Source organism: Styela clava, chromosome 14 (genome assembly GCF_964204865.1).
Source record: "Styela clava chromosome 14, kaStyClav1.hap1.2, whole genome shotgun sequence".
Taxonomy (NCBI): Eukaryota; Metazoa; Chordata; class Ascidiacea; order Stolidobranchia; family Styelidae; genus Styela; species Styela clava.
In genome coordinates, this window is record NC_135263.1 from 1,947,701 (window position 1) to 1,964,528 (window position 16,828).

At 35.2% G+C, this 16,828-nt stretch overlaps 1 protein-coding gene across 1 annotated transcript; it reads right to left on the minus strand.

Annotated features, from left to right (window-relative positions):
* Positions 1–6,697: 6,697 nt before the first annotated feature.
* Positions 6,698–16,601, minus strand: LOC120329510 (uncharacterized). The gene is made up of 11 exons (XM_078120024.1): positions 16,514–16,601; positions 15,994–16,185; positions 15,514–15,582; positions 12,573–13,520; positions 12,235–12,351; positions 11,566–11,672; positions 11,315–11,495; positions 10,102–10,236; positions 8,569–8,730; positions 7,879–8,023; positions 6,698–7,140 (listed from the first exon to the last, which is right to left on the minus strand). Exons 1-11 carry the CDS (start codon positions 16,533–16,535, stop codon positions 7,038–7,040), a joined length of 2,181 nt encoding a protein of 726 aa, XP_077976150.1. The 5' UTR covers positions 16,536–16,601; the 3' UTR covers positions 6,698–7,037.
* Positions 16,602–16,828: the final 227 nt, after the last annotated feature.

Consider the following 16,828-nt stretch of genomic DNA (forward strand, 5'->3'; position numbering starts at 1 on the left):
TTCGGGCTGTTCCAGTTACCCGCCTTCTTTTCGAGCATGACAGAAAATGTCGTCTCCTTCCGTCAATTTTCACTCGCGCCTCAATCCTTCGTCCAATCGACCATATTTCTATGACGCCCTTTACCTCGCAATGACACTTGCTTTTGCAGTTAGTGTGTGCGCAATACAGGTAATTTTTCCCTCGTAGTATTCCTTGGTCCGAACAGCATCATTTTTTTCTAAATAATGGTTTTTAACAGCTGGGGTACAACCGTCATCTAGTTTGTGGAATAAATTGACAGCGAAATCAATACAAGCCGAATTTCCAAATCTAAGGTCGTTTCGTTTTTTAGTTAGTCTTTTCCAGGTGTCGAGAGGAATTTATTGAGTATGTCTGATTTTAATATACTTGTCTAAAATGTCGTTGCCATATGTTGACTCGCAGTCGCTGTCGGAAGAGGAATTATAAGTACTGAAAAATAGAACAAGAAGAGTCTGAATCATTAGCATTCACGCATTCATTCGGGCCATCACCTTGTTCCAAATTAATTGGAGCTTAATAATCTTGCATTGAATCAGTGTTGTATGCTGTTTCAGAGATGCACGGTGAGAAAAAATTAACATCGGGCGTTAAGCACTTCTGTTTTTGAGTAGCATTCATCAGCTTATTTGTACCTTTTTTACATGGCATATAAGAACAATCCCATTGCATAAAATTTTTTTTGTCATTTTCTTTTGTACACGTTGCGTTGTAAACTAATCCTGAACCCAAGTCATTGTGGACTACTTTTCGAGAACCATCACAAACAAGGGCTACAGATTCCCAGTCTTTATGAGATATTTTTTGTAAATCTTCTTCCGGAAGAATGCAGCGTGGGTGAAACCATTCCTTACAACTCTCACACTGAGCCATGTGTTCGTCGTTCCATCCACTTCGGCATATGCAAAATTTTTATCATTATTTTTACACTTCTGACTGGTACTTTCATCTATTTGTACATCTTCCGACCTTACCAACTTTTGAATTTTATCGCGATTCTTTGATATCCCTTTTTCTCCGGTTAATTGAATGGCCACAGCTCTTTTTTCTGATGAATCGTTATGCTTCTTCTTGTATGGGATGTTATGATTTTCTCGTAATGGTTCAATATCACATGTGGGGTTAATAATTTTAAAATTGCACAAAGTTTCTTCTATCACACCAGTATTATTTCTTACAAAATTATTTAGATATGAAATTCGTTTAATACGAGATTTCTTTGGCCAATAATTGTTGATTTTTAAGAATTCCTGTTTGGCATGAGCGGAACTGAATGAGGTTTCTCCATTCAAGAAAAAGAAATTTGCAATGTCATTAATTATTGTAGTATTTTTATTTCCTCTTGTGTCACTCCTCATTCGTCTATTGATTCTTTTTGTCTTTCTTCTTTTCCTAGTTTTCAGTGGTTCTGATATATAGTTGCCTTTGCTGGTGTCAGCCCTGGTTTTCATTTTATCACCTCAGTTGAAACTGCTCATATCATATTTTGCATGATTTAATTTCTATTCTTGAAATAATATTTTATAGTTTTATTTCTACTCTTTTAATGCTATAATGTCCAAATCAATTCAAATCGTCGATATTCTGAATTTTGTATACGGTTAAACTAATTGATGTTATGTCATAAATATTTTTACTCATGCTGCAAAAATGAAAGCAGATTAAACAAACAAGATATTAATATAAATATTACACAGGCTAATTAATTTTGTTCACAGTTCGTGAGCTGAGGTCGGGGTAGGATTTAAACGTCGAGAAGCCCTTGTCTAAGATATGCCATTTGTTCGGTCCGTTTTTAGCAGCAACGTCATAAAGAATCCTTAATAATTTCATAACAGACCTTCAACGTTTACGTAAAATGTATTGAACTTCATAAATAATTTTTCAATTGCCTGAAATGCGACATTCTACAGATACTTGCGCTAATAACCGAATTAGATAGAATAATAAGTTGAATTTATAAACTCTTCAAAGATACTTAAGGCTGTGTAAAAACGGCGTAGCCCTAGAAAGCGCGATACCATAACACTCGTTTTGAGTTCCGGAAAGTGAGCGGGTGTGGCCCAAATACTGCATTGACAAATGCAACATTACTTACGAATAAAATGGTCTCTCCATTTTGTTATAGCTATATCTATATATTTTTTTTCTAATTTTCATTCTGCTGGTGATCATACTATGTTGTTGGACACTTCAGTTATACTTAAAAACGAAATCATTGTCAAAAGTTGTCGGAAAATAAAATAACATATTCGAATTTGGCGTCGAACAATTGATGACGCATTAAATATGACAAAATGCGATTTTCATCAATTTTTGATAGCACCTATTTTTTTCAATTTCATTCTGCTGGTGATCATACTTTGTTGTTGGACACTTCAGTTATACTTAAAAACGAAATCATTGTCAAAATTTGTCGGAAAATAAAATAACATATTCGAATTTGGCGTCGAACAATTGAAGTGGCACAAAATACGATTTTCATCAATTTTTGAAGGCCCCTATTTTCTTCAATTTTCATTCTGCTGGTAATCATATTTTGTTGTAGGACACTTCAGTTACACTAAAAAATGAAATCATTGTCAAAAGTTGTCGGAAAATAAAATAACATATTCGAATTTGGCGTCGAACAATTGATGACGCATTAAATATGACAAAATGCGATTTTCATCAATTTTTGATAGCACCTATTTTTTTCAATTTCATTCTGCTGGTGATCATACTTTGTTGTTGGACACTTCAGTTATACTTAAAAACGAAATCATTGTCAAAATTTGTCGGAAAATAAAATAACATATTCGAATTTGGCGTCGAACAATTGAAGTGGCACAAAATACGATTTTCATCAATTTTTGAAGGCCCCTATTTTCTTCAATTCTCATTCTGCTGGTAATCATATTTTGTTGTTGGACACTTCAGTTACACTAAAAAATGAAATCATTGTCAAAAGATGTCGGAAAATAAAATAACATATTCGAATTTGGCGTCGAACAATCGATGACGCATCAAATATGACAAAATGCGATTTTCATCAATTTTTGAAGGCCCCTATTTTTTTCAATTTTCATTCTGCTGGTGATCATACTTTGTTGTTGGACACTTCAGTTATACTTAAAAACGAAATCATTGTCAAACGTTGTCGGAAAATAAAATAACATATTCGAATTTGGCGCCGAACAATCGAAGTCGCACAAAATACGATTTTCATCAATTTTTGAAGGCCCATATTTTTTTCAATTTTCATTCTGCTGGTGATCATACTATGTTGTTGGACACTTCAGTTATACTAAAAAATGAAACTATTGTCAAAAGTTGTCGGAAAATAAAATACCATATTCGAATTTGGCGTTGAATAATCGAAGTCGCATTAAATATGACAAAATGCGATTTTCATCAATTTTTGAAAGCCCCTATTTTTTCAATTTTCATTCTGCTGGTGATCATACTATGTTGTTGGACACTTCAGTTATACTTAAAAACGAAATCATTGTCAAAAGTTGTCGGAAAATAAAATAACATATTCTAAATTGCCGTCGAATAGTCAATATCGCTCTAAATATGACAAAATCTTATTTTCGTCAATATTTGAAGGCCCATATTTTTTCAATGTTTATTCTGCTGGTGATCATACTTTGTTATTGGACACTTGAGGTATTTATGTAAATAAAATCATTGTCTAAAGTTGTCGGAAAATAAAATAACATATTCGAATATAGCGTCGAACAATCGATGACGCATCAAATATGACAAAATCTGATTTTCATCAATTTTTGACGGCCGATATTTGTTTCGATATCCTATAGTTCATGAAGACTCGCTTTGTTCCTTACCCCATATCATATATAATACTTGTGACTATCTATATCATTCAGAATCACTCTTATAAGATGTCGGCATTTTGCGGATTATATTCGAATTTGGCCTCATACATTACAGTTAGCATTAGTGACATTGCAAAAAAACCTACCGATATTTTTGGTGTTCCCTTATGTGATATTAAATTTTGTTTTGTTTTTCGTGCTAACATATTCTTTTTTTATGTGGTTCTCCGTCATGTGAATCTTATTTATGTATTTTATAATTACCAGTACCAGCTTAATGTGCTTAAACGTATCTTTTTCTCCGATGTGTTTTTCTCGGAACATTTAATTCTGAGTAGGATCCGTTTATTCGTAATTAATATTATTAAAAGTTGTTATATTCTGCGTGGGAATCGGTTGAAAACTGCAGAATATTTTTCTGCTGAAATTCTGCTGGATTCACAGTGGTCAAATTGTGCATATATTTGAGCATAGCTGGCTTGTTTATCTATTTGTTGTTATTAGACTCCTGTGTGATTTTTTTTTCTGTTCACGGTGTTTCGATAATATTAATAAATTCACAAATTTGCGGCTCTTTCAAAGTTCTGACTTGCAGCATGCGGCTCTTATACTAAAAAATTGTGCCCACCCCTGGCCTATGGCTTAGCTACTGAACATTTGGATTTCCCCGAGCATCGATTTTCTTGTTTATTACAGTATTATCTTAACGCTTAACCCTAACCAATCAGAAATATTTGCAGTTTCTGCCGTCTCTCAGACAGATGTTCAAGCAGGGTTGTAACATTGCCTCGCTTTAGTTTTGCGTGTTATTTGTCAGTTTTTAGTTCTGTTTCCAAAAATAATTTTTTTAACTTAATTGCCATTATGCCTTCCCAGGAGCTTTAGTTTAGTTGCAATAATCAAAATTTTGCCTCACGGACGATGTGATTAACCACGCTAAAATTGTCTATCAGTAGTCCATCTGTAAGCGGTATCACGTCCACCTGTATTATGTCGAATCCCTTCATCCCACTGAAGTGGAAATCGCCATGATAGCAAATGAGCAACCGAAAATACAACTTTCAATGAGCAAAGACATTTGTATGACTCACTAAATGAACCGATTGCTCTACATCAGCATATTGCAAACCCATTATCGAGCCAAAGGCATCAAATCGGTCGAATCATAGGGCTTTTGTACTTGGTAATATTGTTGGCTTTTTTCGTCTTGATTTGGCTTTTTTTGATCACTGGGATCTGGCAACTCTGTTGGTAAGTACGTGGTTTTGAAATTAATTACAATTCGATGTTTACGAAAAGTCTTTGGGTATGTATCGAGGAAAAGTTCAAGTATGGTAAGAGGGAGTGACGTGAAGAAATAAAAATTATGAATGGCGCGCCTAGGATGAGTAAGTTTTGCACCTGACTTGGGCTGGGTATTGTAAAATTGGCACTTGATAATGTATGGAAAGGTCGGGCGTAGGATAGATAAAATTAGTTTAAGGCTAGAATTAGATAATAATAATGGAAGGGGGATTTGAGTTTCCTGGTTTGGTACCGTGTTTTTGATACGTCAGAACGTTTGGTTTTACTAGCGTGAGGTTCTACCACACTCTACTGGTAGCGCTAGGCCCGAAATGGGTGATATCCGAGATGGGACAGTAGGTTTCACGCTACCGTGATGGCTTAGTATACTATAGATCCAGGCTATTGTGTGGTAGACCTCGCGCTGTGATTTTCTGTTCGATATGCATTAATTTTACTTAGATTTGACTTAACTCATAGGCTACCACCTGTTTTTTTTTATTCGTACTCCTGAAGTATGGGTACCAAGATGGTGGACACCGGGACGTAGTAGGTCAAAATTTTATTCCAATTTTTCTTATTTTATTTCTATTACGAGTTCGGGGACTAGCCAAGTGACTCCCGTAGAATTCGTACCTAAAATTATGGCCTAACATTAACCTGGTACACATGCCACGTTCTGGTGTCCGCCATCTTGGTTCACATACTTCATGAGCGCTCTTTTAGTAGTATATGAAGTAGTACAAAATAAGATATTTAATATTGTGATGGAACTGAATATGGATCTTTTTATTGTTATGTTTGTATAAATTGTCATGGTGTTATGCACAGAAGTTTGTGGAGTCAGAGCCATGGCTGCGACTAATATATTTCTCAATGGGTTGACTCTTCTTGGCCGACTCCAAACACCTGTATCGAGTTAATTCAGTCTTATTTAGCACTGTCGTTTTCGTCTGACTACTCTTAATGTCGGACGCGTAATAGTTGTTCTGTATTTCATCTTTTCAAACCGTGGATTCCTACTAGAAAATAAAGTTCTGTTTTTAATTATCAAACCTACTGCGAGGCTTCGCAGCACACGATGTTTTACAAACTCGGCAAGCAGTTGGAAGTATGGAATTCCATTGAGTAGGTTTCGAAATTTACAATTGGTATGAAGAAGGCAGAGTACTTTTTGATTCGGATGAAACGTTAGGACCGGCACACCTACTGCAAACAATGCCTGGAAATTTCTAACCATGAGTCATCAGAAACAAACATACGAGCCTCTTTTGCTTGGGGAGTAAAGTTTTCAACTATATTTCACTGCCTTAGACTACTTAGTTTTAGAACTATTCTGACCAGCTGATTAAAGTGAAATAAAGCCACGCAGTTATCAATTACATATATATTATTCAAAATCTAAAACTATAATCAAAGCAATACTGCAAATAAACGAAATATAGTATAAGTTTTTATATAAGATTTACCGAATCTGATGTCATTTATTTTTTTTTCTCAATTGTTAATATTAAATTGGCAGATATACATTTATTGTAAATTGCCACTTACCAGTGTGTGAACTAGCAAATGACGATAGCAAGTAGCACTTAGTCTTTATGCTATTTGAAAATATTAAACATTTTTCTTATGTTTTATGCTTGATAGAAGTTTCTCCCTGGAATGCATATGGTATTTAAAAACTTTTTGCAGAAAAACAAATCGGACCAAATTACATTTTTGTACGAATTTCTTGTATGCGTTTCGGTATTTCTTCAATGAATACAAGTGGGATTATCAAACGATATTACGGCAGCACATTTTGCGTCTATTTTCTGAATTGTAATTATAAAACATTACGTACATTGATTGTCACATTTAACATAATAACATTGTTTTGCGTAAGGCAACTCTGATTCGTTACTGACGTGATATCACATATGGCCGACAGCAATAGATTCACACTTGAATCTTTCATCTGTATCAACGCGTTCAGCTTGATTTGTCTCCGGATCAAATTTGTACAAAGAAAAATTGCTGAAAAAATATGGGTAAGTTTTGTTAACAATTTACCAAATTTGGAACAAACCTTTGGGCAAAAAGTTCGACTCACACGATCTTCAGAAGCAAGAAAAATACTGCAAAATTTACTCAATAGGTAGGAAAGACTTTTTCAAAGAAAAAACTTCCAATTTAATATTTTTGTATTGGATAGACAATGGTGAATTGAGAAGCAACAAAAATTGTTCAAAATCGTTACCACTGACATGAACGAACATAATTTGAATTCATACTTACTCTTGCGCATATAAAACAAAATATATTTCGTTGGTGAGGGCAATAATTCGCTTAATGCAACATTCATCAACCAGAAGTAATTTTGCAGTTTTGGTCGAGGAAGTTTGCTTTTTTTACTGTAGTGTTACTAATATTCTTTAGTTTTTATTAATACTATAATACTTATTCATGGACACATATTAAACTATCGGTACCTATACTTTACCAAGATGACAATACGACTTGAACAGAACATTAGAAAGAATCTATCATAGATATGCACACTGAAGGATTTAGGAGTTCCAATATGACAGAGAAGGAATTCAAGACAAAAATAGGGAACCACTGTGTTAACATGTTTTTATAAAGAACTGCGTTTAATTCTTAAAATCGCGTCCTTTATTAAATAGTCATGGCCCAAATAAAAAAACAACGACTGGAATATCTTTGTCAGCGGCAATATAAAATAACCCAAAAATATCTGTAATACATACACACCCTTCTGCATCTATAATAAAATAGATTTCGTTGTTGAGAGCAACAATACGTATGAATCTCCAACGAGAATCCGACAACTGAATTTGCAAAGATATTTTCGGCCATGAATTGTTGTTTATATCATAGCAAAGAAGTACTTGGCCACCTGCAGAGTATATGCGTTTTATGAATTCGTGCTCCCAAGTGTCAGTACAGCGGCGCTGCAATGACCTAGTCATTCACCCTAATATTATGGTACTGGCTCAAAAGAAAAATTAGGTGAATTGATGTTTAATGGTATGTAGAATATTAAATCTCAATCTTTAAAATAATTACCAACAAATCGTTGACATTGCTTTGGTATTTTACAAGTACGATAGCTTGCTTACTGCAGTATACTGTTACGATATGTGAAGAGGTAATTTTATTTAGAAAGACCGGAATCTTTACTGTTCGGCGTTGTTTTACCAATTTATTACACTTTGGGTGAGATCAGAGAAAGTTTATAGTCACTTTGGGTGAGATAGGACATGGAATATGAACCCGAAATGTGTAATCTGCGATGCCAACACAGTTAAGTCCAACGCTTCAAACCATCGCGTCGATTTTGAATTATTGACGCATATGGTAATATAGTTGAATTTATACTGACGTATGCAAACATCTCGATAACGCTAAGCGTGTGGAAATAATCTTACTCCAGCATCATACCTGCGATGTATATGAGATCGTTTGACTGTGCGGCAGATGCATATTCCATGCCTACAGGCATCGGTGCAGTGAACTCCCATTTTGAACTTTCAGGATCGAATACTTCGCCACTTTCGAGCTTGTTAAGGGATTCATCAATTCCACCGAAACAATACAAACGTCCTGAAATACAAAGAAAATTTACAGTTTCGATTCATCTACAGCAGTGTATCTGAACCTTTTTTATATCGTAGCCCAATTTCAAGGACAGTTTTACTTCGCGGACCACCTTTATTAACAATTCTTTTCAGAGGCTAAATTAAATAAGTCGAGGCAGGGTTGTCCGAAACGAATCGAATATCGAAGTATTCGAATATTTTTTCCGCGAATTTTCGAATAATATCCCTATTTGCCCTCAGCTAGTTTTTTCGTTTTGGAAGGAAATCTTCAAACTATTTTCTGCGCTTTTTCACGTATTGTAATGACGATGAAATAGAATCTGCACTTTGATTGTTTGTTATCTTCTGTTTCGACGTGTGCGGTATATTATATATAGTTGCGACAATTTTGCACGGTTGCGTGATGGGCATTGTCACCATTCCCTTCACGCATTCATTTCCATTACGTCATAAAAGTGAAGATTATGTGAAGCCCTAATTTTTACGATACCCAAAAATTATTTGTACTTTTTTCCGCTTTTTGACAAATAATTTCTATAATGTTAGTTAAAAGTATCGACTTTTATTAGGATGAATTTCTGTAGCGTAAAATATTCAAATCCATTACCGATACCAGCATTTAAACAGCCGTGCTGTATATTAATTTAATTTTGTTCAACGTAACTCATGATTGCGCCGACTTATTAAATGAAAGCATTATTACTTCAAAATCACGCTGCAATCTGCAGACATAATGTGCGGTAAACTGCCCGATTATAATTCATTTTTGATCCGGATTTTCGTACTCACGAAAAAACAAAAGCATTACTGCTTTGAAATACCTCTGCAATCTGCGGACATAAAATTTGTGGGATACTGTCCGATTATAACTGATTTTTGATTGTATTTTCGTACTCACGAAAAAATGAAAGCATTACTAACTACTTGAAATACCGTCATCGTATAAATGGCACGAATGACAGCAGACGCATCCAATCACGCTCGAGCGTCTAAATTGATGGAATCGATTGGAATCCTCATCAGGAAAGCATTGCTATTCTATCAAAATGTCAAAATTATTCCAATTCAAACACAAAATAGAGAAAAATACGAATAATTTGGCTACGAGTTCGTGGCCTATCATGAGTTGCTTGGCGGCCCACCAGTGATCTACAGGCTACATGTAATATAATGAGAAAGGGTGAATAAATATTAATACATCCCATCAAATACTCTTAAACTTGTTATATATGATCTCACTGCGTGCAAGGGATTTGGTAATGTTTTTATATTTCGATGAAGTCTTCAATGAAAAGTATGGGAACATATGCGATTTAGCTTATAAATGACATGGGCGATATACCGACGTCTATTCACGGTTAAAAGCCTTATTTACCTTTAGCTGTAATAACTACGGGGGTATTTCTTCCTATTTTCATGCTTTCCAACTTTCGCCATTCATTATTCTCTGGATTGTATCTTTCGACTGGGCGGCTCTTCAATCCCAGACCACCACACACGTAGATATATCCTAAAATAAAATATGACAATCACAATATCATTGACTAACCGAAGTTTTATCTACTCCTTTTCCAATTAAAAAACTCCCAAATTAAATATACGACATATTCCGAACTTGACGAAACATGCTAAATCGACTAATACACACTGTTTTACAATTATTGCAACATTTGACCAATATTCTATTATTTATCCGAATTCATGGTTGAGTTTTGATGTCGTATCCCAACAGTTTTAGTTTATTGACGGTTCAAAAATGACAATTTGGTATTCTTAGCTAAAATGTAATCTAACTTATTGATATTTACTTGCTTGCGTTTGTGAACAGGGCATTTTTTGAATTTATCGAATGGTTGTTCCGTTAAGTATAATGTAAATTAACAAATCGCTATGCGATGCGAATCTTATTTTGTTGCTATAGATGTCGCAATCTGTCCTCCATTCGAGCCATTAGTTTGCAATAAATCGATCGATAAATCGCATATATGTTGCACAAAGCAAAACCTTGTCTGATCACGTCAATATATGGCAGGATCATTCCTCATGCATATTGGCATTGAAGGTCTATCTTGTGAACTACACCATTGTGGCATAGATAGCTAATCATTGCTTATTCATATTATCAATTTTTTTTCAATGTACGAGGTGTGGCTAAAAGGAAACGGGAAAAGGAAATTCTATTGGATTTAGAAGTTTATTTAGATGCATATAGTACAATGTCCACATTGTCTAACACAGGCCTGCACAACATACGGAAGCCTTTTATTGTGGCCCTCGAAATGGTTTCATGTGATAATATTAAGGCTAAAGAAATTCACTTCTTAGCAATATATGTTTGTGTATTTGTATTGTGATGTGAGTGTCTGATACAATTGTGTGTATGTGCGTAAAACGGGAATCTACGGTTAGTGCGTGTGTGACCAAAATGAACAATTGGTGGTTTGCAAAGTGACCTGACTAGCCTATTAATTACAATTTCCATGAATATTATTTGAAAGTCGGATTTTTAGAATTCTTGTGGAAACCTTATGTCGTTTAATTTTTGTGCTATAATAAGTGTCGCACAAAAGATGTGATTAAGTATTTACCATTCATTACAACTGCGGGTGGAAAATATCCGTGTTTGCTTATCATGTCCGACAATCTTTCCCATATCGGTTCAGAATCGGGATATATCGTACGATGAACTTCAACATTTGCCATCAGTACATAGAGATTATCGTTCATTGCAACAATGGAATAGTAGCAATTAGAGAGAACTGATATTTTCTAGGAAGAAAAGTAATTTGGGATTATTTTTCGATACAATCAATAGCATTGTCTTCTTTTTTTATCTTACCTTCCATTCGTGCCATTCCTTTGTTGCTGGTTTGTAAAAGCAGAATTTATCATAGAAAGACAAGATAATTACATTCTGATCGTTAGCGTTGAAGACTTTTGTCGCTCCTGTATTAGAGAAATGATTAATAGTAAAAGCAGAATTTATCATAGAATAACAAGATAATTACATTCTCATCGTTAGCGTTAATGACTTTTGTCGCTCATGTATAAGATAAATGATTAATAGAGAATTATTCAAAGTTATTAATTCTCTAAATTGAACCGTCACGAAACATTATTTATATACAAGTTCATCATGTTAAATTGGCAAGGCCCAAGTAAAGTTTTGTCAGTCAATTTCACTCGATTGTTATAATTATGGACCCGGATATATTTATAGATAAACATATAAAAATAAAACGCACTCCCTATCAATTTACGATATTTATTTGCTTTTTGATATTTTCGGGCATCAGAAATTCTGTATAAATAATTGGCGCCAAAATATTACAAAGCAATCTTTTCAAATTGACTTCATGCAATTACATTTGAATTACAATTACGCAAGAGACGAACGACATACATATTAAATTGATATGTAGGCTGGTATTCATTATGATTTCTTCTTGAACCGTTAGGAAAGTACATTTCAAAAATTGAATTGTGATTCCTCCATATCAGTACTCGCCTTGTATTGGTTTTTGTTTGAGTGCCGATGGCTTCATGCCTCGAATCTGCCCTGTTGCCCCTTGAACTTCGCTTTCTAATTCTTCACTCTCAAGATTCATATTTTTCAAACTTAGTTCTAAAGAATTTTCCGATTTAGCTTTGAACACATACAATACGATTCAGTAACTATTACAAGTTACAACTAATCAAAATCAGAGTGTCAGTGTACCAAGGCATATAATTTCATAAAATCTGCAGGAATACAAATGATAATAAAAAATTGATATGGAGAAAAGTATTAACGCGGCATTTGAATTGTAAGCCTGAATCGTGAACATCTAATAGAAAACACTTTACTCGTGACTTTACAGATTATGTGGCAAATATTTAAATTTGACCCAAAAACATGGTTGTCTCTCCAGCAAAAGAAATGATAAAATGCTGCTAAACAAGAAAACCTTCCATCACCTTTCACCGATCTTCGAAATAATTCATCGACTAGAAGTTTGTCAGCCGTTGGGCGATTTTTCGGCTCAAACTGCAGCATCTTGTCAAGCAAATTAATTGCTTTGGTTTTGTCGCTGAGAAGCAGATGGCTGAGATCACGGTTTTTGTTTTTTTTGATGTACATGTTCCATCCATCTGGATCTTCACCAAATGGATGTTTTCCATTACTCCATACCGCGTATATCACGAGACCCATCGAATACGTATCGGATTTTTCAGAAATCACATCGTCGTTATAGGTTTCCGGAGCTCTGTAGCCATCAGTACCAGCTCGCATGATACTTTGGGCAGTGTATGAACGGCCTTTGCGAAGCTCTTTCGACAGACCGAAATCGGATATTTTGGGAGTCTTTTCATCAAGCGACAGCAGGATGTTGTCAGGCTTTAAATCGCGATGTATGACGTCGTTTCGGTGAATAAACTGCAAACCGTGGAGCAGCTGTTGCGCAAACGATATGGCCAGGTCGTCTTCGAATGGGACGCGCAATTTTTCTCTAGAAATCAGAAAATCAGTAAGATTTTCATCGTGACAAAGTTCCATAACAATGAACATTCTTTGGGTGAACGGGTCCCCATGATATTCGTCGGAATGGATAATGGAAACAACATTTGGATGAAGAGCCAGCTTTAGAAGAACCTTGGCCTCCTGCAGGTTACGTTTGTTGAAGTCGAGGAATTTGATCGCCACAGGTCTGGGACCAGTTACCTTGCTCAGCTGCTCTCCTCGATAAACATGTCTTCTTCCACACAATGGCTGATCGCGGAATGCTCTGAACACGCCGCCGACATTTATATAATCTAACAAACCAAAGAACAATTAAGCCATGAGATAAGATAATCTATTTCCTAATTGGTTTTGTGCACATATTGATAATAAATGAAGCACAGTGCATATGTGCATGTGCACATGTGTTAACTGTTGGTGAAAGGTAGCATTGAAAATGTTCTATTGTATTTGTGATAACAACTTATCACCTGTTTAGCGAGCTTAATTTATTTAGCGATATAATCGAAGCAAAACCCATTTTCTGGGCGAATTTCGAACCTTCATATCATCGAATAGTCCTAAATCTGGGATCTGTAACCAAAAGTCCATGTCCGTCAATGCAAATCACCAAACCCTCTTTGTTGTTGTGTGCCCCAACAGTTGCGAGTGTAAATGATGTGTTTTGTTTTATAGCAATCGTTGTGTTTGAAGTAGGATAGTATCACAAATACTCTACACGCCGTAATTTTTTTTTTTACGGGTGCGGCGTATGGGTTGCTTCGAGATGTCGTCGAAGCCGGTTGCTGGTCTGATATTAGCCATAGAAAACAAGTTGTAGTAGTAGGAATTTCAGAATACCGCCATAAAGTAGAGACTGCAACGAAGCACTGACAACGTAAGGGCGGTGGAAGAATGGGATTGGAAAATTTCTGTCGTGTGGATAGTTACTTTTGTGTAAGGAAGCTCAATATGTAAGTTAATTTGTTTAAAAATATGTTGAGAAATGTCTCAAAGCATTAGTCTTGGCTTTTATGGCAGATAACGTCCTTAACCCGACAAAGGTGTTTAAGTAAGTGACAACTTAAATAAGGCCGCGGTTGAGGCTAAAGACGAGTTCAGTGGAAATAAAGAAAATGAAGAAGATCCAGTATCAGATTAATATTGAAACACGCGGTGCACACGCTTCAACTTGCTATTAGTGAAGGTTTGAAGGAAAAGCATGTCCACATATTAAGAAGCAAGCGACGTCATATTTCAGTGATGATAAGGATACTGATGTTAATGTTTTTTTCAAATTGCGGAACAGGAAAAGATGCGATAACTACGTTGCTAGATGGAGTAGTACCCGTCTTATAGAAAAGAGAGAAATTGATTTGCCATATCCAGATTCGCTAGCTGATGCAAATCTTCAATAGCAGACATACAGTAGGAAAGTTACAAAACTCGCTTTTTCGCGCCAAAAATGTACGCATCACATCTGATAAGTACCGTTACGTCGTGTCAGAAAACCGCTCATAAAAACGACTACGGACTGCCTGCTGCCGATATCTCCGTTATTTCTTGACCGTTTTGACTGTTTTCTACAATTACTGTAATGACTGCTAAATTATATTTCTTTGGAAAATACCACGTTTGGGTGAAATTTGACACTTGACGTTCTTATCTGATGGTGGAAAATCTCTGCTAAAGAACTGTTCGCGGTCGTCATCGGAACCCCTGTGTTCACTAAAATTCATGCTAATAAGTGTGGGATAGACGGAACACGACATTTTTGAGACACCTCGTCGAGATCATAAAAAAGTAAATAAAGTGTATTTTTCTCGAATAATTACAATGGCAATTAGAACGCATTTTTATATCGACAAATGCGCATTTAGCATCTAAGAATTTACTCCGTTAACTGACTCAAACTAGACTATACATTAAACTGACTGCATACCAATCATCCCAATAGAAACATGAAAGTGTACATTGGTTGATTGGGTACTGGTTATTATATCGACAAATACGCATGTAGTAAGTAAGCATTTACTTTGTTGGCTTAAGCAAAATATAGTTATGACTCCGACTAAACATTAAACTGGCAATTGTTGTATTACTTTCAATTCATTTTAGATTTCATAGCTGAACTAATATGCAATTTATTAAATTAATCAGCGTGGCTAGGACCTCCACACTCAAACAAGAGTCATTAAATTACACTTGTCAACTACAATTACTCGGTCAAGACATTTCGTCTAGGTGTAAGTATGTTTTTATCCAAGTATAATGACACGAAACCTTACTGAGATATAATTACTATACCTTCGTTCGAATGACCAGTTTTGTATCCATTAACAATAGCTCGTATCTTTGACACTGTAGCCGCAGAACCTAAATATCATGTCGCAAATGTTACATATACTCATTTTACTATAACGAAATTGATTTAATCGGAGCACTCATTTCGATAGAAATTGTTTTCTATTTGAAAATTTCGACTGAAATTGACTGTTACGACTAGACACACCGGCGGGATTTTTTTGAAGGAAAGATAGGTAGGCCCGAGTCCACACACCCTTCTCTGGCAATACAACCGACTACTTTTGGCTGATTTGTTTAAATAGCAATTTTTATTGTCTAGTTATGTAATGTGGGTAGTAAAATGCTAAAATATTCACTCTACTCTCAATTTTTAAGATATTTCAATCGAACCATTCTCCATAATCTGGATCCTTTTAATATTGCTTTCAATTGAAAAAAATATTTTCTGTCGAAATAATAAAATTCAGGAATACCCCTCACCGGAATTTTGCTGCCACTTCATCAACATTTGCAATTTTTGCTCTTCAACCGATTTACCAAAGTCTTCCACAATGTCATCAATCTCGTGTTGATCCAAACGCAGCCCAGCGCTGGAACGAGCGAATTTTTTAAAGTTGACGATTTTGGGAAAAGCTAGAACGATCTCTTCCTGAAACACGTCTTCGAGGCGTTCTTAAACCGGAAATACATGTAAATATTATTTTTATAAATTTCTCTATTTCATTATTACATTTTCTTAGATATTTGCGTCTTTACAACAATATTTTTGAATTGTGACATTACTTATGTGTTCACACATTACTTATGTGTGAACATTTGATACTATGGCATATGGCATAAAATCGTCTTACATAAATAAAAAATTGGGTTGAAGTATTAATGAAATAAACGTGGTCACAAAAATTGCCGACCAATTTTAACAAGAATTGAAGTAAAGTAAAATGAACGCGTGAGAAAATCATGTAAAGTATTCCATATTTAGTAGTCATCAATATCATACCTAATGGATATTTGCTTGCCATGTTAGTTTCCCGTGAAGGTAGTTTTTGCCTTTTTTAACTTACAGTATAATAATAGTTAGTATAAATACAGTTATAATAATAAGTAAATTTCTTAGTCTGGGAAGTAGATAAGTAAGATATCATTAAACGTCTAAGTTGGGTGATGTAGAAAGCTTTTAAATTCCATTGCGTTGGATAGTGGTATATATTAACAAGACGTCTCATCGCAATGACGTCATACAGTATGTATAGACAGTTGGGCCCTCCAGAAGTGTGTTGTGCAAGGGACTAAAACCTATGGACAGAGGGTATAT